At 38.2% G+C, this 24,746-nt stretch overlaps 1 protein-coding gene and 1 long non-coding RNA gene across 10 annotated transcripts in view; one reads left to right on the top strand and one right to left on the bottom strand.

The window, feature by feature from the left end:
• Nucleotides 1–24,746, bottom strand: part of LOC311618287 — a 1,465,663-nt gene that overhangs the window by 908,148 nt on the left and 532,769 nt on the right. The gene's annotated exons all lie outside the window — the stretch shown is intronic.
• Nucleotides 1–24,746, top strand: part of ALCAM (activated leukocyte cell adhesion molecule) — a 194,394-nt gene that overhangs the window by 144,642 nt on the left and 25,006 nt on the right. For all 4 annotated transcript variants that reach the window (XM_084875704.1, XM_084875702.1, XM_084875705.1 and 1 more), the window contains exons 3-9: nucleotides 3,412–3,631; nucleotides 11,472–11,536; nucleotides 12,716–12,803; nucleotides 13,255–13,437; nucleotides 19,161–19,288; nucleotides 20,757–20,889; nucleotides 24,398–24,510. In XM_084875704.1, coding sequence (XP_084731830.1) covers nucleotides 3,412–3,631; nucleotides 11,472–11,536; nucleotides 12,716–12,803; nucleotides 13,255–13,437; nucleotides 19,161–19,288; nucleotides 20,757–20,889; nucleotides 24,398–24,510 — 930 coding nt within the window. The remainder of the gene's footprint in view (nucleotides 1–3,411; nucleotides 3,632–11,471; nucleotides 11,537–12,715; nucleotides 12,804–13,254; nucleotides 13,438–19,160; nucleotides 19,289–20,756; nucleotides 20,890–24,397; nucleotides 24,511–24,746) is intronic.

The following is a 24,746-nucleotide window of genomic DNA, read 5'->3' as shown; positions in this document are numbered from 1 at the left end:
TTGATATGGTAGGTCCCTTTTACATTTAACATTGTTGACTTTATCCATTTTTTTCAAACAGCAAATTCATATTTTTTCAAGTATCAAGGTACAGATGAATCTGGAAATGGAGGGTAGCTACCCTGGTAGGTGGCTGTGTAGTAGTTAGGTAACACTAGCTGACAAAATGTCGCAAACTTAGTTACCAAAACCAACAAAAGGTGTTTTATGAGATGTGATTTCCCAATGTTGGATCACATGAGACCCATGGTAGCTTATAAGCTTAAAATAGACATGTTTCCTTGAACATAATGGCAAATGTGCCCCAGCTTCTTGATATAGTAAAATATATTTGAATAGGAAAACGATTTGTTAGAGAATTTTTGAAGTTCATTTATTACAAAACTTTTCAGAGCCTTTTATATATTAGGTGCATTATGAATTGTCTTAGTTTGATTGATTTCTTAGGTTTATTTTTTAAAATATATTTTATTGATTTTTTTTTTTTTTACAGAGAAGAAGAGAGAGGGATAGAGAGTTAGAAACATCAATGATAATCATTGATCAGCTGCCTCTTGCACACCCCCTACTGGGGATGTGCCCGCAACCAAGGTACATGCCCTTGACCAGAATCAAACCTGGAACCTTTCAGTCCGCAGACTGACTCTCTATCCACTGAGCCAAACCAGTTTCGTCTCTTAGATTTATTTTACCATACATTCCCCCACCCCCAACCCCTCCCAGATATTTGTAAAAATAAACATTCTACAGAGCACACTAGGAAATGTGGCCGGTGTGCTTAATGCTGCACCCAAAGGGTGGTGTAGCACACTCTTTTAAAATATGGTAAAATAGGGGTTCTGAAGTCAGATCAGCATGTTCTATCACACACTCACTGTGGGATCTGAGCGGTGAATTCATCCCCGTGTTCTCATAGATAAAATGAGTTGATAAGAATAATCTTCCCTGTAGTATTGTGACGGTTACATGAAGTAACTCATGCCAGAGTGCTTGGCACATGGATAGGTGCATGGAAAATATAAGCGGTTGTGACTGTGGCGCTGTGAAGCCCAAAGCTCACTGCATGTGAGGGGCGTGTGAAAGGAGAGCAAGGCTGTGCGGCCACACAGCCCTTCACCGCGCTCACCCGCCTGGTTACCCGGCGCACGCTCAACTATTCCTGACTTCCTGTAAAAGCGGACATAGGAAGTTAAGGCCTATGAGGACAAAGTCTGTTTGCACCCCTAAAATTCCTGCGGACTGGAGACTACCACAAAGTCTATTTGTACCCCTTAAATTCCTATGGTCTAAAGACTACGACCTGTTGAGTCAAATTTACTGCCAAAATGAGTAGAGCACAGATGGTGCACGCTTCTGTGATCACAGACTTTCCTGAGGATAACCCAGGGAATAATTTTCACCTAAGCTGCACTGGCACGGTGGTGGTGGAAACAAACAATAATGGCAATTTTCAAATGGTTAATTTAGTAAAAAGCTTCAGCAATAAACCGATGAGATGCATCTGATGTACCATGTGCTCTGAAAACTGTTGATTTGCAGGCATAATATACAAGCTCGAAGTTAATGTAGCCTGGAAGACAAATGGCAGGTTTGGAAACAATGGAAGGGAGCAGACATTGATGCATTGTCTCTCCCCCTACTGTGTGGTCATCTCCCAGGGAATGGAGATCCTCACTCCCCATGCTCCCCTTTGCACCCACTCCCACAACCTCTTCGCCGGTATCTGTCTCAGTGCCTGGTACGGAGGCAGCATCTGATGGCTGTGGAGAGTGCTGCTAGGTAGTCTTAATGGAGCCAGATTGCTGCGCTGCAACCTTGCTTTGCTGAGATACATTAGCTGGGCCTTTGGAGAAGTTATGTAACCAACCTCTGTCTCCATTGTCTAGCCTGGCACTAATATTGTAACTCTCAAGGTTGTTTTGAATATTACATTTAATGAATGCATAGAAAGCTCAAAGAAAGCACCTGGTATATAGTTAAGTGCTCAAAACTTAACTAATATTTATTGCATAAGTGAATGAATACACACATTTGAGGATATTCAACCATCTAAAACTTGATAACTCCAAGGTTAAATTAGTGTTTATTAGTGTGGGCCCTTGTTACAAAATACCAGAGACATGGACTTAAACTACAGATATGTCCCACAGCTCTGGAGACTGAGAAGACCAAGATCAAGGTGCTGGCTGGCACATTTGACTCGTGGTGGGGTCCTCCTGATTGGTAGACAGCTGACAGTTTGCTAGGAGCTCATGTAACCTCTCCTCTGTGCTCTCATAGAGAGACAGACACCACCCATGACTCTTACCTTCTTATAAAAGGCACTAATCCCCAATGAGTGCACCATTGCCAGAACCTCATCTAACCCTATTTACCTCCTAAGGGCTCTGCCTCCCAATGCTAACACATGGGGGCTAGGACTTTGACACAGATTAGATGAGGACATAAACATTGCACCCAGAACAGTCATAAATACTAATAATTTTTAAAATGCAACACTTTGAAATTTGCCATGCACTTTAAAATATTTTGTCATTTTTATTTTCTCAAAGGTCCTGGGGTAGGTAGAAGAGAGATTCCCCCTATTTTTTATTAAATTCCTTAATAAGTAAAAGAATTCTTATGGGAGCAGGTATCTGTGTAAGAAATGAATTACATGTCTTAGTGCTTTTGCCATAGATGTGTATGCCCAGATTATATTTTATTTTGATAAAAAGCTTTTATATGAAAGCCCCCTGAGCTAAGTTTTATGCCTCCGGTAGCAAAACTATGGATCTTAGTGATTAATCTGCTTCTATCGCTAAATGGACATCACTGTTCCATAAGGGCAAATACTGTTCCTCCATGAAGAGTCATTAAACTATGCTATGTGTAAAGGTCAGCTGTGTCAGTCTTGGCTGAAAATGAAAGGAATGGTCATTTAAAGCACCGTATGTGCATTAAAGTAATGAATATGCAAAAGAATCCCCCATGACTGCTAAAGGCGTGTTTGCAGCTCAGGTGTATGCTTGCTGTGATGATTAGCTGAATATCACTCTGTACATTTGTATATTTGTTTACATCTATTCTTTTTTTCTTTATATGAGACACAAGACCAGCTCTTATTACCGTAGTTTTAACACAGTCACTCATTCTGCCCTTCAAATGCAGGGAAAGCTCAGATTCCCCGAGCTTTGCCCTTCCCTCTTCAGATATTTAAGCTGGTGCCTATAAAATAGCTTTCAGCTTCTTATGCAGAGATTAATTTTCTGTACTCAAAGATTTATGTGAGGCCTGTATCCATTATTCTTTTTGGACACAACTGTAAATATCAGTGGAAGAATATGGCCAATTTTTTTTGTTGTTTTAGATATGATCCTGAAACATCTGCATAAGCTTGTATTTAAAATGTATTATTGTTTTAACTTTCAGGAAAAGCCCGACGGCTCCCCAGTATTTATTGCCTTCAGGTCCTCTACAAAGAAAAGTGTGCAGTATGATGATGTGCCAGAATACAAAGACAGATTGAGCCTCTCGGAAAACTACACTCTGTCCATCAGTAATGCGAGGATCAGCGATGAAAAGAGATTTGTGTGCATGCTAGTGACTGAGGACAACGTGTATGAGGCTCCTACAATAGTCAAGGTGTTCAGTAAGTAGTCGGCAGTATAAGTGCTAAGTGGGATTGATGGCTGGTACTGGGAAATGTTCCTGAGAAAGAAGAGAACTCTGTAGTGTTCCCATAAGCAGGTATCTGTGTAAGAGGATTTCTAGCGATCTTCATTCTCCTGCATTCTGTCAGTGAGGAAAACAAGACAAAACAAAACAAAAATTCAAAAAGGATTTTTAAAGTGAGGGACTAAAAGAATATTCTCTGTTGTTTTGTCAGAGAAAATTTCCTATGATGTGAAGTACTACTATGTGAGAATTGGCACATGATCTTTAATATTCACTGACATATACAAATAAATATTCTGTGATATCACATATTTATACAACACATACACATAATCATGCATGTCTTGCACACATATATATGTTTTAGGCAGAATTTTGATGTATAAAAACAATAAAATATAGGCAAAATCCAAACTCTCTTACGATTTAGACATCTAAGCTTTATATGTGAGTATACACTCACATATAAAGCTTAGATGTCTAAACCCCTGCCTTCCTCCACATACACACTCATCCTAACCTTTAATGCTTGCTGATTTATTTCTTCAAAGTGTTCAGTAGGTGTATAAAAGTGCCCTAAAATAACAAAATGTACCATGTCCTGAATGTGTATGTAGAAAACAAGAAGGGGAAACATAGAATAGGGTTAAAAGAAGAGGTGGAAGAAACTTCGAGTATCTATGGCAAGGCTCCCCTGCCTCAACAGTTAGTGTGACTTGGCAAATAGCTATGCAAATGAGTGACATGAGTTCTAATTAAATTATTTTATCTTTTAATATTCAAGTAAAATGTCCCACCTCTGGTGCATCATAATATTTTAGAAAATACAGGGAGAAAACCATCTCCAAAGCTTCAGAATGCCAGTCTTCTTAATTAGGAAAGAAGATCTCATGTTTCAGTTGTTTTCCCTCTGCTTCCTGATGACTTGGCAGTACCCAGAAATAATTAAAATAAATAGGGAAGGAAGAAACCCAGAGGGCTTTGGTATTGCAGCAATAAGCATGGATTTTTCCTGTTTCTCTTGTAATAGCCTATGCAACCAAGGAGAACTGTCCCTCAAGTATTTATAGGAACTTCAAAACTCCTGTGGACTTCAGATTCAAAGAGTGCTTTGTTCTCCGGAAGAAACTTGTAAAAGCGTATTACAGGTTTCAGCTGATTACCTTTTAGCTTAGAAGACACTTGCCAGAAACCATCCACTTTTCTCAATTATTTTAGGAATCAAACCAACTGTTAAGTGTTTGTCAGTCATGCGGCCTTCTCTTAAACACCCCAAATAATCCACAACCTGTATTTGGCAATGGCCCATGTATGTTTTCTTTCTTTCTTTTATTTCATTTTGATTCCATTAAGAAGATGGATGGGATACTGCTGGGGACACTCTCTAAAGAGAACTTTTTTTTTTTTTTTTTTTTTTTTAATGAGGTCATGATGTCATAAATGTAAGCATATTCAGGAATGTACCCCAGCAGGTACACAGATAAAGTCACAGCACTCCAAAGTTTGTGTGTTTGATTTGTCATTGTCAGGTTTCTTTTTTACTGGATTAAAATCACCTAATCTCAAGATAGTATACAAGAAAGTTGAGAAAGTCCAGGTTGTTACATTTATGACAATTTTCAGACTATACTCTTTAAAAAAAAAAAATGCCCTACAGCAATCTGAAAAAAAATCAGTTGGTCTAATTGGATAAAATTTGCAAACCATTTTGGAATACAGAGGATTTCTGATTGTGAAAACAAACTCACACCCGCATACCCTCAGCACCCCTACCCCCTTCTCTTTTGAATGTTGTAGAAAACAAAGTGATTCTCAGAAACAGAATTTGCATTCCAGGCCCTGAGCCAGGGAGAATTTAAATAGACAAGTTACAAGCTCTTGAAAATGGAGTTTTATACTAGAAACCATGGGACACTGCAAGGCTTGTCAAATGAACAGCACAGCTCACGATAAAGAAAATGTGTACAAGAGCATATATGTAGGGGCTTCGCTTCATTTTTTTAAAAGAATGAATTTACTTTGGGTCACTTTTCATAAAGCAAACAGCAGCTGTGGCAGGCAGGGAGGCTTTCATGCTATGCATGTATATATTGCAGTCACTTAAGAGTTACTAGGCTCATCAATCAGTCCTCTGTTTCCTTCTGTCAAATCACTTAGCAACATGCACTGTGTACCACAGAACGTTGAGTAGTTAACGTGAGCTAATCCCAGATCAGCTTGCTGCAGAGTGTCATCTCATGGGCAAAGTCAAATTGCATTTATTCAAACTAGGAGACTGATGACTTGGTTACCTCTGATGTAGGGTTGTTTGTTTAGTTTTCACCTATACCTCAAATGCAAGAAATCATTTCAATAAAGCAGCCCAGAACACAATAAATCATGTGCTTTGTCACCACTAATACAGCTTTTTAATTTTTGGCAGTTGCATGGCATTAAAATCAAACTTTTTATATTTAATGTTCATCTGAAGTCAATACCATTGAAAAAGAAGAATAGACCTTTATAAGATTTACTACAGTCATTGGGCAAAGGTCTTAGAGGTCAAATGGGTACCCAGATTGCCAAATGGCTGCTGTCAATGGTGTCATGGAACAGTCAGGGAACTGGTCCTCAGGAGACTGAGCTTTGTTAGATGCGCTGTTGCCTGGCAGGGGTGGCTCAGTATGAACCAGGTGGTCATGGTTGGATTCGCAGTCAGGGCACATGCCTGGAATGCAGGCTTGACCCCAATGGGTAGCAGGCAGGAGACAGCCAACCAGTGATTCTCTTTCATCATTGATGTTTCTATCTCTCTCTCCCTCTCCTTCTTCTATTTTTTTTTTAATAATATGATGCTAATTTATACCCTTGGGCAAGTCACTTCATAGTAGGCTGGGGCTAAGAATCCCTCCTCATCACTAAAATAAATTCTCTGGACTAGAGGCCAGTTTTTCCACTGTGTTCCTATGATCCTCTTGACAATTCTAGAGAGTTGAGAAGGTGAGGAGCTACTTCTGTTAGATTAGCTAGAATTCCACCTACCCAATATGTCAAAGTTTTCTCATGGTAGTTTGTTCAGAGGGTAAATGAGGGAAGGCAGAAGGGCTTAACCTCTAAGAAATCATTTGAAACCATCAATCCAGGCTAATGTGTCCAGTCTCTTGTACGCTGGTGTCTGTAGTGTTAAAGAAATACTTGTTCCAAGGACATAGAGTCTGGTATGCACCTGGACCTGCTCTTCTCTCTGCTTTACAGTTATTTTAGGACTTGCTTTGGATATTGTTCTCAATGTTTTATCAGAGTTGAGCATGCTTCTTCCTACCTCCCTGGGAAAGTCAGTCAACCTGCAAATAATTTTTCTAATGAAGGAAGCAGAAAGTGACCTATTTACCAAATGAAACCTAAATTGGATATTTTATTCTAATTCTTTAAATATATTTTTTAAAATTACCTTTTACATCTCATGAGGAAAATAAACTCAATCCATGCTCACAGTGGTTTACCTAAAGTGCATCAGAATTTGTGAGAGGTGATTGCTAGCAAAGTACTGAGAGAAGCATGCTGAGCCAACCTCCAGCTCCCCTGCCTTTCCTTGCTCTCCAGCCACATCAAATGGAGCTCTCCCATGTCTGGTTTTATAAGAACACTCTACCTTGTGGGTGATTTAGAGCAGTTTTGCATTCATCACTCCATCCTCCCTTGGCTATGAGACATTTGACAAAATTATTTTAATAATGAAAATAAATTTGGGGCATGATTTTTTCTTTCAGTTCTATACTTTTTCTTTCAGCTCAGTTCTATGAATCCTTGGATCATATTAAGACATAATTCATGAAAAGTTTTTTTAAAAAACTTTGGAATCAATATGCAATTTTGTTAAAATAGTACGTGTGTCCCCTTTTATAGTCTTCCAACTAATACTCATTGATTGTTGCAAGCTAATATAAGAGAAAATTACATACAGAATATATAGTAAATATAGGGGGCTTGAAACAAAAGCTTAAAGAGAAAAATAACTCAAATAAATGCAATAGGTATTACTATTACTTCCATAATACACACTGTGACTCCCTCTTCCAAATAAAAAGATGAATCACAGTGTAAAGAGGACTAAAGTTTAAGCATTCTTTCATCAAGGTTCTTTGGGTTTGTCAGTTTTATTTTATTGAATTAAGAATATATTTTTGAAGACATTAATAGAAGTTGGTCCTTTACACATGGCCAAGTATTCATGATCTTCTGTGAATTGATTAAACATCGCAGGATTCACCAGGCAAAGGAGAGAAATACATTTCACATATGAGAAAGCATGTTCTCAACTATATAGGTGAACTAGAAAGTAGTGAGACTTAGGCAAACTGATTACCTACATTTTGTATTAAGAGCCTCAATTTTTTCAGAGGATCTTTCAAATCTCTCCATGTATTTCAGGCATAGATACTACTGAAAAACAAACAAAAAACACATTTTTTTGTGTGTTAATTTTGACCTGATTGAACACATAAATAAATTTAGTATTTTATTTCCCTTCAGCTCTCAGAGAGTTTTACTAAATTACTGATTTTAGTTCCCAAAGGATTTTTGTTTACCTATTTAAGCACCAGGAATTTTCATTCTGTTTGAATATTTTGGTTGCCGACCTCTTTAAAATGTATTATATTTGCATTAAAACATCAATTCTCAACAGATTTAATGATTAGCAATAACTCAGAGTTGTAATTATGAACACAATGACATTACATTAAACATAGTGATCACATCAAGGCTTAATGATATATGGAAGACTTCCCAGAAGTTGTTTATATTGAGTTTTTATCAGATTTTAATAAGTTTCTTGGTCATTTTTTGTTGTTTTTTTGTTTGTTCATCTTCACTAGAGCTTATTGGGAGGGAATGAGAGAGATATGGATGTGAGAGATACACATCGATGGGTTGCCTCCTGCATATATCCCAACCAGGGCCTGAGACCAAATAAACTTCAAACCCATGTACATGCCCTTGACCAGGACTCAAACCTGCAATCCTTCATTGAGAAAGACTGAAGCTCTAATGGCTGAGCAACACTGGCTAGGGCTGATCACATCTCCACTAATAAAAGAGAAACATCCAAATTGACTGTTCCTCCGCTACACCCACCATACACTCCCACCAGCCAATCAGGAGCAAGTATGCAAATTAATTCAATAAAGATGGCAGCAGCCATGGAGCTGGAGTGAACAGGAGGCTAGGGTTTCCCCGGCGATGGAGGAAGCCAAGCTTCCCACCAGCCCTGGCTGGCCCTGGCCTCTACTCAAGGCTACAAAGTTTCAATTATAGAAGATAAATAAATCCCAGATACCTGCTTCAAGCTGGCCCTGGCCTCCACTCAAAAAGTTGCTGGGGGGGGGGGGAGGGGAAAGAGAGGAGAAAAAGGGCTGGGAGCCTGGATCACCAGGGTGAATGGCCAGCCTGAAAACAGCCCTCAGCTCCTCACCCAGGCTGACCAGGCACCCCAATGGGGTGAGAGTCCCTGCTAGTGGGGCATAGCCAGCCTGTAAACGGCCATCAGCCCCTCCCTCAGGCTGGCCAGGAACCTCAATGAAGATCCCCACCTTGAAGGGGGTGTGGCCAGCTTGAAAACAACCCCCAGCCCCTTACCCAGGCTGGCCATAACCCCATGGGGTGAGGGTCTCAACTGGGGGGTCTTGACCAGCCTGACAATGGTCCTTAGCCCCTTACCCAGGCCACCCAGGCCCCAAGGGAACCCTTACCCTGATCCAGGACACCATGGCAAACCAGGTGGCCCCCACCCATGCACAAGGCCTCTATCTATACTAATAAAAAGGGTAATATGCTAATTAGACTGGGAGACCTTCTGGATGTTCTTCTGGACAAAGCCATGGAGGCAGGGCCAAGATAGAGGCAGTTAGAGGCCAAGAGGGTAGGGCAGTTGTGGGTGATCAGGCCAGGATGGGACAGCAATTGTGAGTGATCAGGCTGGTGGAGGGGTGGGGCCATTGGGGGTAAGCAGACCAGCAGGGGGGACAGTTGGAGGTGAGCAGGACATCAGTGGGGGTCAGTTGGAGATGATCAGGATAGTGGGGGGCAATTTGGAGTGAGCAGGGGGGCAGTTGGGGATGAGCAAACCAGTGGGAAGGGAAGATAGGGGTAAGCAGGCCAGCAGGGGTGGGGGGGCATTTAGGGGCAAGCACACTGGCATGGGGGAGGGGGACATTTGGGGGCAAGCAGGCTGGCAGGTAAGCCATTAGGAGCCAATAGTCCCAGATTGCAAAAGGGATGTCCAACTGCTGGTTGAAGCCCGATCCCTGTAAACCGGCAGTAGGACATCCTTTGAGGAGTCCCAGATTGAAGAGGGTGGAGGGCAAGCTGAGGGACACCACACACCCACCAGTGCACAAATTTCGGGCATCAAGCCACAAGTTTTTAATAATCAGGGAGTCAAGTGTCACTTCCTGTTTGTATTAATGTAGTTGCCTCTGTCTTATCTTTCTATTCTTCTGTTTCTTTTTTATATTTTGATATCTTTTTAATGTTTTGTTTCTAATATATTTATTTAGAAAATAGATAATCACTTCTGAAAATTGTATTATATTTCTAGAGTTAGTAGTAAATAGGCCCTCCTATAATTAAAGTATATGAGCTCCACACATAAGCAGATTTATTATTATTCTAATTTATAATATAAAGCATATTTGCAAAGAGGAAATTAACTCTCAATATTAACCTGAAGAAGTTTACATTTTTTGCTTATAGTCTTGTGATACTCACTTTGCTGGCCCAATGACTTTTTTGTTTTCATCTTTGTCTCCTGGAAAGGTCAGGGGAGGTAGCATGTTTGATAACTGAATTCCAGATTGAGTAATAATTATAAAAAGCCAGTTTAGTTTGGTATTGGAGATAACAAGCAATAAGACTATAAAAGAAAGACTAGCTGGTAGTTTTTTAGTGTCTGTTTATATGAGAATAGAATAATTTTGCTCCATGCAACTCACAAAAAATCAATGCCAATGAGGCAATCTCCATTTCCTGTAGGCTAATTGTTAGAGCTGATTGAAAATTCCATCAATGTTAGAAAACTAGTGGCAAAGAATAAAATAAGCTAAAATACTACCTTGTTGCTGAACTTTTTAACCAATTCTTCTTGATGCCTCTATTAAAATTTGTGCTCACAGAATTTCCTGTATTTAAAATGCTTCTCTCCAGTATCTCAGTTTAAAGATTTGAAAAATGTCACACATTTATAGTTTTGTAATGTGACTTCTTTGATAACGTTTGAGAAATACTGGAAAGTTGGGCCTCTGTGTCCCTTAATTATTTCTCATTATTTTAGAGCAATGATTCTGAAACTTTATTATGCCCTCAAATTCCCTATTGAATTTGTTTAAAATGTAAATATATGGGATCCTCCCCGCTCTCCCCTCCCCTCCCCAGAGACTCTGCTTCTATTGGCCTGGTAGAACTCAGAAATCTGCATTGTAAACAAGTACTCCTATGATTCTAATTCACGTTTATTCAGGTCTTCACCTAATGAGTTGGAAGCTATTGATAAGTGGACATGGTAATCAATTCTATATTCATTCTTTATAACGTGCCAAAAAAAACCATTATTGATATTTTATTCAAAGGAGTTACAAACATTTAAATACTATTTAACATAATAAAGCAAATATTTAAAGGGGGTGGACTAACTTGATTTCATAATGACATATTATGTAGAAAATGTATATGTTGTGGCTTGATGTTTCTAGTTTGAGTAAATGAATTATTTTTATAAGCCAAAACACATCTTTTTATGCTTCCATGTGTACTTAAAACCTTTCTCTACTTAACTTTAGAGCAACCATCTAAACCTGAAATTGTTAGCAAAGCACCATTTCTTGAAACAGAGCAGCTAAAAAAGGTAAGAACTTGTTTTTGATTAGTTGCTTTACTCAGCCTAGTATTAAATGCCTTCTCTGGGCCTCAGACGCCAGGACAAATAAGATAGTAATTGTGTAGCTGGCAGCGTGATAGGTGCCAGTCAGAAAGTCTACAGAAGGTAGAGTGGGGACACAGAGGAAGATGATGCCATTTCTGAAGGAGAAGAGGGAAACGAGAGGAGAAAGAGCATGTCTTTCTTGTTTGAATGAACTGAACTTTTAATGGAGTCATGAAAAATGCGTAGATTTTTCCCAGGCCAGCAGTTTGAAGTAATACGATGTGAAAGAGAATAACATTTTTTGGAAAACATAGTTATTTGCATGTTGAACCTTTGGGTGCTAAGACAGTAGGTGAGAGAGTAAAGTAAGATAAATCTAGAGAGGTAAGAGGCTGGTTTATGATAGGCCTTATATGTTACGTAGGGAATTTGGACTTTATTCTATTGACAAATTAAACTACTGAAAAGTTGAAGTAAAGGTCAGATTTGAAATATCACATCAGCAGAGGTGTGAGGGAGGCTATAATGAAAGAGGAACATATCTGGAGTTTCATATTTGGGCACATCAACTGCCTAATAATCCCATTTCAGTAGCTAATTTTACTTTATGGGAGAATAAAAACAAGTCTGGAATTCGGTTAATCATATTAACTTTTTCTGCATAATATTACTTTATAAACACTAACTGTTAAAGTTAAAACACATTTGAAAAAACACGGTGGGTATTATAGATCTCAGTGGGTGTATGTATGGTAGCATGGAGCATATATAGTATGAAGTGGAAGAGGTAACCACACTGAAACACTGTTAGTGATTTCTGCCTATGCAGATCTATGAACCATGGCAATAGCCAGCATTAATGTAATTATGATATTTAGTTCATGTTAAAAAAGAATCATGCACAAAATAAAATTAGTAATGTTTTTACATGAATGTGGGTTTTGTTAATAGTTGCAGCATCTGTGGCATAATTTAAAATGGGCAAGACCTTAATTGTCTTTATATAAAAGAGCATTCATTCAGCCCTTAGTCAGTGCTTGGAAAATGAGTGGGTTCAGGAAAACTTTGGGGTAACTCTAAAATTTCCTGACCATTCTGAGCTTCCAAATTGACAACCACTGATGAAATCAAAGTAGTAACATTTCCTCCTTTATTTTGCAGTTGGGTGACTGCATTTCAAAAGACAGTTACCCAGAAGGCAACATCACGTGGTACAGGAGTGGAAGAGTGCTGCAACCCCTGGAAGGAGGTGGGTACTAAGTGGGCAACAGTTCAGACGACGTGTTTTCACATCTCTCATCTGGGGATGCCTTGAACTGTCCCTAATGCCTTGCCCTCTTTTGATCTGTGCCTATGGGCTTTGTTCCTTTAAGTACCCATTAACTCACTAAGTGATTTTTTAAAACACCATTTTAGCCCTTGTGCAGAGGAATCTAGAGTAGAGAAAACTATTTTGTGTATGGCGTGTTTTAGAAGTTAATTAGTCTGAGTGGAAATCAGATTCTGGGATTCTATTTCTGTTTTTGTCTCTGGTTCACAGTGTCGAAAAGACATTCTACCTCACTACATGTCACTTTCCCGTCCTGTTGAATACATTGAGAAGGACAAAACCACTTCTTAAAGGTGTTTGTGGCATTTAATTAAGAATTGTCATTTTTTAAATAAAAGATCCTGTCATTAGTGTTCTGTATTTTCTTCAGTGGTGGACATAGTTTTTAAAAAAGAAATGGACCCGGTAACTCAACTCTATACCATGACGTCATCCCTGGAGTACAAGACAACCAAGGCTGACATACACATGCCATTCACCTGCTCTGTGACATACTATGGACCATCAGGCCAGAAAACAGTTTATTCGGAACAAGCAGTCTTTGATATCTACTGTAAGTAACTCAACATATTGTTAGTATACAATTTTAATTCATTAGGGGGGGAAAATCAAATGCTTATCAGCCTTTTAAGTTCCTAACGATTTGGGGATTCTACTTCCAACTCCACACACCTTCTCCATAGCATGCTAATAATCTCTTCCTCATGGAAAGACCTATAGAACAAAGGCTTACCTGTCTCACTCCCTAACTTGTTATTTTTTAACATTTTTGTTATTTTTAGATGCTAAAGTTCCTTAAATTCAATATCTCTAACTTAGTATTTTTCCTCTTATGGTTCTGAGCCCTGGCACTTTCTAGGAGTTCAAAATGTCCTCTGATGGTTTTCTGAATGAATGACAGATAAATAGAGACTTATGGCTGATTCATCTTCTAGATAAGGACTTTACATTTCAATTAAGAGATTTATTTTATTAATGAAATTGATTTCTTAAGTTAAATAAGATGTTGCAGTCCAAAATGTTTTGTTTAAAAGTTTACTTCACAGATCTGAAACCTAGAATAGTAGACTACAAAGGAAACTTCTTAATGATCTGGTCTAACTTAATTATTTTACTTAGCAGTAAAGTGAAGCCCTGAAACTTGTCCTAAATTAGAGGCTGGGTTAGAATTCTTTTCTCTAATACTGTGCTGTTTCCTGTCAGACAGATGGCAAGATAATCTAATAATGAAGAGCAAACGTGCTGGTGATCCTGTCCCTGCACTGTTATTACTGTGTGTTTCTAGAAGAGTAGCTTAAATACTCTAGGGTTCACTCTTCTTATCTCAAAATGGGAAAAATATAATACTTAATTTAATAGTGTCATTATGGAGATTTAAGTGAAATCACAAATCTAAAATAGCATATTGTATGGCACATTAAATGCTCATTATTAAGTACTATTGTCATTATTACAAAATTATCATTGTTACTGCATAAAGATATATATAGTTATATCTTTTTAGGAAAAGGCAAGGAAGAAGTTTATTTTTACATGCATCAAAAATTCTTGTAATGCTACCATGTGTTGGATAATAACCTAACACTTCTACATCTGTTCTGGAAAAGGAACATAAAGTCCACCTGAGCCTCAGAGTTTTTACCCACCTACATTTCTATTTTGGTTCCATAAAGTGTGGAACCTTATTAAGAACAAAACTGAAATACCACTTGTCCTAATAATAAAGAGTCATTTTTGCCTTTCACTTTGCAAATATGCACATTTCAGTTTGACTCAAAATCAATGATTGAGAGGATTTCATCCTGTATAGCTTATCTTAAAACAAATTATTATTTCTGTCTGTTCAAATACCCAATTGGAAATAAACTATCTTGGTATAAGTGCAAGAATAAAAGAGGAAAGAACATCAAATGAGTAGTAGAGAATGGGAAATTGGCTTAAGAAAGATCAGAAGTGTACATGCATGTCAGGCATGGGGAGTTTGGTAGGCAGAGAGGTTCTTGATTTCATTGAAAGAAAATATTTTACTGTGACTGGCTGTGTTGGGTGCATTGGGCATGTCTTATGAGAACGCATAATGTATGCAGTTCTGAGCTTCATGGTGAAGACACAAGCATGTTTATGATGTAGTCCTGATATTTCAGGCATTTGCTCCTCCACTAGGGAAATTGTCAGTGCCAGATTGCAAGTGACCCAAGCACCACAGGGACTTAGTGAACAGTCCTAAGAGCTCAGGCGCTCAAGGAAAGTGATTATCCAATTTGAATGGACATCAACATCACCTAGGAAACGTGTCAGAACATAGATTGCTGGACCCTGCTCTAGTGTCCCATCCACTGGTGCTGGGAGGAGTCCAGCACTGTGCACTTATAACAAAGGCCCTGGTGATGCTAATGCTGCTGATCAGAGACCACATTGTGAGAAGCCCTGCTCCAGGATGACGTCAGAGAAGAGAAAGGGGTAGCTGAATCCAAAGGACGAACAGTACACAAGAAAAAGAAATTTGATAAATTCATCTCGAAAAAGTTGTTCTAGTCCCTTCCTTCCTTTTCTTATTCAGCCAGTTAAGAATCCTTATAGAATCTAGTTCCTTAATCTTTGTGTTTACCTGATTTCTGCCTTCTTGCACACTCATGATTATGCCACCATTCTTCATCATCTGTATTTTGATGACACTTTACTAAATAGCATTCCTCTTGTTTATTCACTCCAAACTGCCCTCCAAGCTGCTGTCAAAAATCCATATATATATGAAAGCCCAGCGACCAAACAACTGGTGGCTGACACATACTATGGCAGCCAACCAGCCTGATCTGTGTGCCAATCACCATCCTGCCCCCTGCCCCCCGCAGCCGGCCTGGCCCCCAATCAGCTCCCAACACCTCAATTGGGGGTGGTCAACCACCTGCACCCCCACGCTGCTGGCCCAGTCCAATGGGCCCCAATTGAGGCAGGCCAGCTGGACCCCACCCATGCATGAATCTGTGCACCTGGCCTCTAGTATCTTTCTAAAACACAAAGGTGACCATGTCACTGCTGCAATTAAAATTCTTCAATGACACCTTAGATCTCTGAGACTGATCTTCATGCTCCTGAGCAATTGAAATATTCCTTAAGTCTCCTTAAGTCTCTGATGGACATGGTCTTGCTTTATGTCTCAACCTCCATTACTTCACTCTACTTACCACAGTTTGTTCTGTTTTCCAGCTTCTTCCTGTAAAATACCACTTACATGCCTACCCATATACTGTTACCCCTCACTATTGTTATCTATAAAACACCTACTTAGTCTCAAAATCCAGATCCAGAGTCAATTTCTACTATAAGCTTCCCAGGCTCGTGTATCTATAAGCTACCAGTGGTCACTTTGCTTACATCTATGCAGTTTTTACATTGTAGTTTTAAGTATGGTGTGATTATAATTTGAAGGTTCATTGAAGGTGGGGACTGTGCTGCTTTCACATTTATAACTCTAGTACTTAGTAGCACAAAATAATTATTAGCTAACAAATGAATAAATAACTGGACAGAGGATAAATAAAGAGATGGGAGAAAGAAAATTTGAGTAGTCTCTTTTGCTTATAATGTAGGGGGTATGTACAGAGTAGTGAGATGAAAAATAGTCACCAGGTTAGGAACTATGTATTTCAGACATACATATTGAGAATGCATGAGGGGTTTTGAATATTCTTGTAATAGTCAAAGCACAGCTTAAAAACAATTTAGAGGAAATAAACAGGAATGGGAAAAACTGAGTATATAGTTGTTCATATGAAAAATACAATCTCTCTCTCTCTCTCTCTCTCTCTCTCTATATATATATATATATATATATATATATATATATATATATATACACACACACACACACACACACACACACACACACACACACACAATAGCCTAAGCAACCATTATGACCAGTTGACCAAGTGACCAGCAGGGGGCAGATGTCCAGACTGGGCAAGATGGCCCCAATGACCCCAATCACTGGCCAGGCTGAGGGACCCCACCCATGCACAAATTCATGCATCAGGCCTCTAGCAATTAAGTAGTAATACAAGAATAAACTCTGGTGCACTCAAAATTGTAAACCTATTCTTGCCCATCCCTGTATATGAGTAGTAGAAAAGAGAAAGGTTCAAAGTAAGGTACTGAATGAAGTTTGATGGCAGTGTTTTCTCTGTAGGTTAATTAGAGCCCAGACTAGGGAAATGTTATTAGGAATAGGAGAGAATCACGTGCCAAATATATTAAGTATTAATCATTAAGACTTGGTGATTGAGTGGATAAGAGAAGACAAAAGAGAAAGCCAGAGTATCTGGCAGAATGACAGAGTAAAATTCAAAATCAGGGCAAAGGGAGTGCAAGAGATCATTAGTTTTGCTTGACGCATGTTAGTGGATATCAAGAAAGTTACTGTGAAAAGTAAAATGTTACATTAACCTTCTGAGCTTAGTCCTTCAGCCTCCTAATACTGAGCAGAACTTATTGGAAAGGGGACACAGAGAAAGGGAATTTCAAAATGGAGCAGGAAGTCAGATAGGTTGTGTCATCCTTGATTGGGGATGTGCCACAGTGGTAAGCAATGGGCCAAAGCTAGTCAGAGAAGGGACACCTAAAAGAGTGAGGAAGGCCTAGGAATGGAAGGTGAGTATGGGAACAAAATCAAACTTAATTTACTTTCCACTTTACCAGGAACTGCTTGTCAGGATTCTACCTCAGACAATTTGAGAAAAACAACAATAAGTATATTAAACCAATCATGGTTCAGCCTCAGAACATTCTGGGCAAATACTCAGAGATGCCCAAGCATGAAGAAATGACGAGCAATTTAGTATATGTGCTGCCGAAGCGAGCACAAATGACGAGCAATTTAAAACAATCTTCCTGTTTTTCCTGTACTTTAATCTTAGAAATATAAGTGACTGCAAGAGATAGAAGAAAGCACCCAAATCTATCATTTACTTGTTTTAGCTAATAGCAAAATAAGTCTTCATAGATCATTTTTAGTGCTACCAGTTTGGAAATATAGATGCATACCTCAATGATATTAAGCCTGTGAAAAGGTTCTGTAAAATAAACTTTTGCATTAAATGGTTTCGAAATTCATTGTTCAAAATATTATCAAGCTATATAACAGGTGGCTAAGTTGGAGAGTGGGTGATTTATAACTACCAGCACCACCTCCTTTTATTGTATACTAGAGGCCCAGTGCACGAATTTGTGTATGGGTGGGATCCCTTGGCCTGGCTGGCAATCAGGGCTGATCAGGGCCAAGGGAGGTTGGCCAGCAGGGGGAGGGGCCACAAGAGGTTGGCCAGCAGCTCCAATTGGGGTCTTCCAGACCAGCCAACTGGGGGGAGGGACCACAGGAGGTTGGCTGACCTGGGGAGGTTGGCTGTGGTAGCACACTGACCACCAGGACGGGCAGCTCCTGCATTGAGTGTTTGCCTTCTCACTTGGTGGTCAGTGCATGTCATAGCAACTGGCCAACCGGTCGTTTGATCCTTTGGTTGTTCAGTTGCTTAGGTTTTTATGTAGAGAGATTTGCTAGATATGGTCTACTGGCTCCAGATTTAATTTCTTTAGCATTCTACTGTTGAGCAGTAGCCTCACTAAAGAATACCCTTTGGCCCTATTTTCAACATAAAATTGATCAAAAGGGAATGAAAGTTGCATCTTGGCTCCACTGAACAGAACAGAATTACAATATATTATGGTCTTGCATCATCCTCAGTTCATGGCATTCATCTTTTTGAAAGCAGATCTACTCTCCTGCATCCCCAAAATATTGCTGGCATTATTAAGCTCATGTGTCCTTTTATTTAATATAAGGTATTATTATGTAATGTGAGTCCAGGAGTGCCTAATAGCTTTAGCTACTTTGCTAGCTGATCCAGTCTTTCCAAACTGTTAAGATTCATATAATATAGTTAAATGTCCCTATAATAAAATCATATAGTGCAATTGTTCCTACTGGTCTGGTACCCATAAAATAATTATGTTCACTCCTACCTCAGTTGAAGAAATTTTGCTAAGAATAAATTGATTTTTTTTTATAACAAGGTTTCTTTGCAGTTTATTCTAACCAAGATTAGTGCTTGGTGTAGCAAGTAGCTATTAACTCCAATCCTTCTATAAAAAGATACATTTAAGTAATTACCATTACTGGCTTCTTGAGAAAATTGTGTGTAATTTAGTCATTTATATTGTATGTATAGAGTAATTTGGTACTTGACAAAAATGGTTAACTCATATCTGTGACTCCTGCAGATCCTACAGAGCAAGTGACAATCCAAGTGCTGCCACCAAGAAGTGCCATCAAAGAAGGGGACAACATTACTCTGAAATGCCTAGGCAATGGCAACCCTCCTCCTGAAGAGTTTTTCTTTTACTTACCAGTAAGTGCTTAAGGATTATTACTTAAGCTAGAACTCTATCATTTGTCCTGTTGTTTGGCAGCTGGCTGACATTAAGGATTGAATGCACCTGAGCAGCTTAAGTGAGAAAGGCTGTTTTTCTTGGGGACAAGGGATACCATTTTTCAGCATCTTCCAATGATCTTGCCCTTTTTTCAATGTCAAGTGATTTTTAGGATAAATGCTGTTTACAGAAAACCATAATTATAAAACCTCAATGTTCATTATCCACGTAAACTATAAGAATCTGCTCTTTAGATGCAGGTAACTGTGATATGAAGAGTGATGGCAGCAAATGCTGTGATACAGATTTTAAATCTACCCATAGCACCTTCCTGAACACAGCTGTGGACCTCTGAAGTAGGAAGAGTCCTGTTGCAGATTATATTTAGCTTGTCAGACTAAAGCTGGGGCTATAGCTTGTAATTGCAGATGGTCTCGGAGCACCAGTTCCTTGATTTTTATCAGTATCATAGATGAAAGAAATGATATGAAGAAAGGATCATTTGGACAATTCTTCTAGGATGAGTTCTAGATGTCATAGTGATATAGAATCATACCAGAGGACAGAGAGCTCATGTGAGGACAACTGCTTGCTCCCCCACAGGTCTTCCTGAGTTTTTCTTTGACATAACCTTCCATTGAGAGAAGTCTTGTACAATTATATCTGCATTGTACTACAAATGCCATCTGCTGCATTACTCAGTAGTGCTTAAGACTGTCATCTTAATACCCAGCAACATTACTCAGAAGACCAGTAGAAGTAATTTCTTTTAGACTTCAATGTTGACACATAACTTTGTTTCTTCTAATAAGCTGACATACTGTTTTTGTCTCATGTGCAAATGATGTTTTGAAACTAGTTACGTTTCCTTGGCTATTGGGAATCGCAGAGCCAAATGTTGTTTTAGTTTTAGCAATAAGACATGATACTTAACTTTTTTAATGTATAGTCCCAGTTCATCTATATTTTTATATTTTACTTTGTTATTTTTTCTTTTTATTTATTTTTTCTCCTCTTTTACTTTCTGTTTCCTTCCTTGCCTCCTTTCTTTTCTTAATTTCTTCCTTCCTTCCTTATTTCCTACCATTCTTTTCCTATTTTTTAAAATTTGGATAAATGACACGTACTGTTTTAAGTTGCCTTGAATCTTTCTGTCATATTTGGCAAGGTATAAATATAAAAATAAAATATTGGAAATTAAAAAAAAATAAAATGTAATCCAAGCTATCTATAAAATAGATGGCACCAATACAATGTGAATTACCTCCTCAATATTAATTATTTTTCCAGGAATCAGATAATACAAACTACTCTTATTTGTCCAATCAAAGAACAATATAACCTTTTTTTCTCTTATTTGAGAAAATGTCATTTTCATCAAGAAATAAGACTGTTCTTATTGTAGCTACCAAGTGCAATAACCTGACATTTTTCTTCTATCAAAAGGGACAGCCCGAAGGAATAAGAAGCTCAAATACTTACACACTGACAGATATGAGGCGCAATGCAAGCGGAGACTACAGATGCTCCCTGACAGACAAAAAGAGCATGATTGCATCAACATCCATCACCGTGCACTGTAAGTCACCTTATTCTTCATATAGTGTGGTTTCTTGTGACTTACTGAAGGGCATAGAAACAAGCTCCACCATGCTCCAGATTTGCACTGCAATATTGAAATCTTGCATGGATCGAATAGCTGCAACTTCTGACAGTGGTAAACCTCCATCTGGTTTATAAATGCCTTTAGTGTGAGGTATCAACAAAACACATTCCTGGATATTAAACAAATAACTCATTTTATCTTTTAAATAAAATATTGGATATTCTTGAAATTTACAAGGTTTGCATTTGGCACATAAAAGTATAGATTACGTATCACTTTGAAAATAGCATAAATAATATTAATACCCAATCCCAAGCAACACAAAGTTAATGTTAAAAAAAAACAAAATGTTAATGTAGACTCAACCTTTGGGAGAGAAGGCAGAGACTACTAAAAGCTATTTATTGGCTTCTTTAGAGAAAGATGGAACTTTTTATAACCAGAGCCTCTTCAAAATCACTCTGAAGTACCTTTTTTTGTTAACTTTTCACCCACTTTTGATCTCCAGGTGCTTCAAACGTTATATTTACTCCAGTGTGATAGCAAAAGGTACACATAGAAAACAGACACTTTACTTGTGTTCATTATATTGTAACTCCTGGAAGTCTATATTACCTAGCAGCATGAAATCAGTGTGGAAATTGGGAATTAATTTGGACTGTTCTCTGGTGATGCAGCGTGGAAATTGGGAATTAATTTGGACTGTTCTCTGGTGACACTAGACTTCACAGAGTGCCTTGGGGAAATGTTAGTCTTGCTTGGAAGTACAGACCAAACATCCTAATATATACTTTGCACCCAACAGCACCATCATATAAATAGGTTTCCTCTAGGCATGATCCACTGCGATCCCATTAGAAATTGCGCTGAGGAAATGATTCTAAATCTTTCACTCGATCTGCAATGCTTGGGAAACATGTAAGACAGAAGCTAAAACTTTGAGGGAGGTGCAGGGAGGTACTTTAGGGAACAGAATAACAGGATGGTTGCTCTGGAGTGTGTGATGTTGGAAGGGAATCCTGGGAGTTGTGTAAAAATTGTGCACTGTTATGAAATATTCACAGCCAGTCCATGTCTCTGTTTTTTGCTTCATATTAATGTTGCACAGATCTGAGTATGTCTGCCAGCAGGGACTGTTTAGACAAAAAGCAGTGACCTTTCAGGATAGCAACAGCTCTATTTTTCTCTGAGAACTAATCAGTCATGGGGCCATTTATCCAGCCTGTTCCATATGGGGGGGTGGGGGAGGAGTGAATTAAGAGACTATAACCAACATATAGAATTGACTATGGAAAACTATCTGATATAGCTGGGTCAATGACCAATAATCCAGTGCTAAGTGGTGGTACATTTATGTTGAAGATATGTTAGCTACTCAGGACCTTAAAATGAAAGGGCTCTCATTTGTATGACTTGTAGATCAAGAAGGGAAAAATAGATAAACTGATAAAGCAAAACACTTGAATATAGCCACAGAATACCTCCAGGATACTGGGATGAGAAAAAGAAAAAAAAGTAAACAAAGCATGTAATAGTTTAATTAGAGTTCTGTGCATTTTCCTGGATTTAAATAATTTTTACTTTTGGCAGACTGTTAATATTAGATTTAAGTCCTACATAGCTCCATAAAATCTGGGAAAAAAAGTATTGCAAGCAAATCAAGATTTTATTGTAAGTTACCTGAAATGAAAACATAAAACGCTATTTTTGCCTGTTTATCTTGATTGCTTGTTTGCTTTCCAAAAACAAGAGTTGTTTTCTTTTCATTGGTGGCCAAAGGGAGTGTGTGTGGCTGGATGATCTCCAGCCCATACTTGCACACGTTTGCAAAACAGACCCCTCAGCAGGGCACCCACCCACAGACCCACAGTTGTTGATGAAATGTCTACTATTCTTCTGCCAATTCCTGCACATGTAGATTCTTCAGCAGAACTTCCAAAGCCCGCCATCATTCTTTAAAGTCCTTTATCACTGGCAAGTTAACCATCTAGGAAGGGAAAACTTTTAACTCACCCTAAGTAGAATTTTCATTTAAATATAATTCATCAAAAACATCCACTTTTCTATGTGAACATGAATATTTTAATATTATCGAGAAACTGAGAAAGCACACTCCATTCATCAACAAATAGTTTTGAGAGCCTATCATGTGGCAGACACTATGGAAACACTGTGACAACTCCTTCCCTCATGGTGCTTACAGCCTCACAGGAGAAATGAGAATTTAAAACTGATGTTCAAACAACCAATGAATCACAATGGTAACATGTAAAATGGAGGAGCAGCACAGGGTGTGATAGCAAATTCCTACTGATAGAGAGTCAAGTTACAAATCTGAGATTGGCAAACACAGTCCTTTACATCCTGGCCTCAATTAATTTATCTTCCATGTGTTATAACCATTCATACCAGATTACTCGCCATTGTGAAATCTTCTCTTTGTTTGTTTGGCAGAAGTTTTTTCCTACATCTCCACTTACCAACGTCCTTCTCAACCACTGGGCCACAAACATACTGCCTCCTATACAAAACCTTTATTACTGCTTTGAAATCCAATTTGGCTCTTGTCTCTACACTCTCACCTTTGCTTATACCTCTGTTTGCAGCCCTTTCTTTATTTTTTCAATAAATATTTATCGAGTTCATAATTTCTAGCATGTTTGCCACCAGGTGCTGATTTCATGCTGCTGGGTATTATAGTTGCATAGTTGAGTACAATTACCTCTGCCTCAAAAATTGTGCATTGCAAGCTCAAGTGCTCTATCGCCAATCAGTGCTTGGAGCATAGTAGCTGTATAATAAATGTTTCCCATATGGAACTGGATATTCCTTATACAGATTTTACTATGACAGTAAATTTTTATAGAAATTACTTCTCTAAAAGATTATACTTCCATATATAATATATTCTATTTTTAAAACATGATATCTGCTAATAGTGTACCTTACAATATATCTGGTTTAAAATACCAACTGCATGAAAAAGTTAATTCTTTTTTTTTAAACATACTTACCTACCATAGTTAATTCTCTCTGAAGAAACTATGTCACCTTCCTCATGACTTTTTAATTTATCATCTGCTTGCTACATATACTTGATTTTTCCCTGTTATGCTTTACCTATTGTTTTTATAATAGTTACCTAGTCATCATCATTCTTTATGTTCTTCCAGAAATGATTTAAGAATTTTTTTTCTTAAAGTGATAGAACCCTGGGGAATACATATGTGCAGTGAAAACATCAATCATGTTAATTTCAAATAAATGCATAACCAATTAGATGGACCATTCACTAATGTGATCTCAAAGCTCACTTGAAAAATGACTGATTATGTTACAATTTAGTTATTTCAGGCACACTAATCAATTCTGAATTTTCAAGTGCAGTTAGAGGGATTTTTTCCCATCATTTTTTCTCCAAACTATTTTCATTATCTTTCTTCCTGGAGTTTGAATTTTAAGCAGATTTTCTGCTTCACAGATTTGGATTTGTCCTTAAATCCAAGTGGGGAAGTGACCAAGCAGATTGGGGATGCCCTGCCTATATCATGCACAATATCTGCTAGTCGGAACGCTACTGTGGTATGGATGAAAGTAAGTAATATTCCTTGGTAATATTCTGCTGTTTGAACTGATTCTTCCTCAGGTTTCTTTTGCATTTTATGTCATATCCAATATGTATATTCATGGGTAATGTGTTTATGTACTCATACTCATACTCTATATATAATAATTAAAAGTCATGTCATAAAACAATTTTAGAGCTACTAAACAATAGTGCAGCATTTATAATTGGTGCTGTGAAACTTAGTTTAGGGGTATTAATTTAA

The sequence above is a fragment of the Pipistrellus hanaki genome (genome assembly GCF_964339955.1).
Source record: "Pipistrellus hanaki genome assembly, chromosome: 2".
In the NCBI taxonomy this organism is placed as follows: domain Eukaryota; kingdom Metazoa; phylum Chordata; class Mammalia; order Chiroptera; family Vespertilionidae; genus Pipistrellus; species Pipistrellus hanaki.
This window is presented reverse-complemented; position numbering and strand designations above follow the sequence as displayed.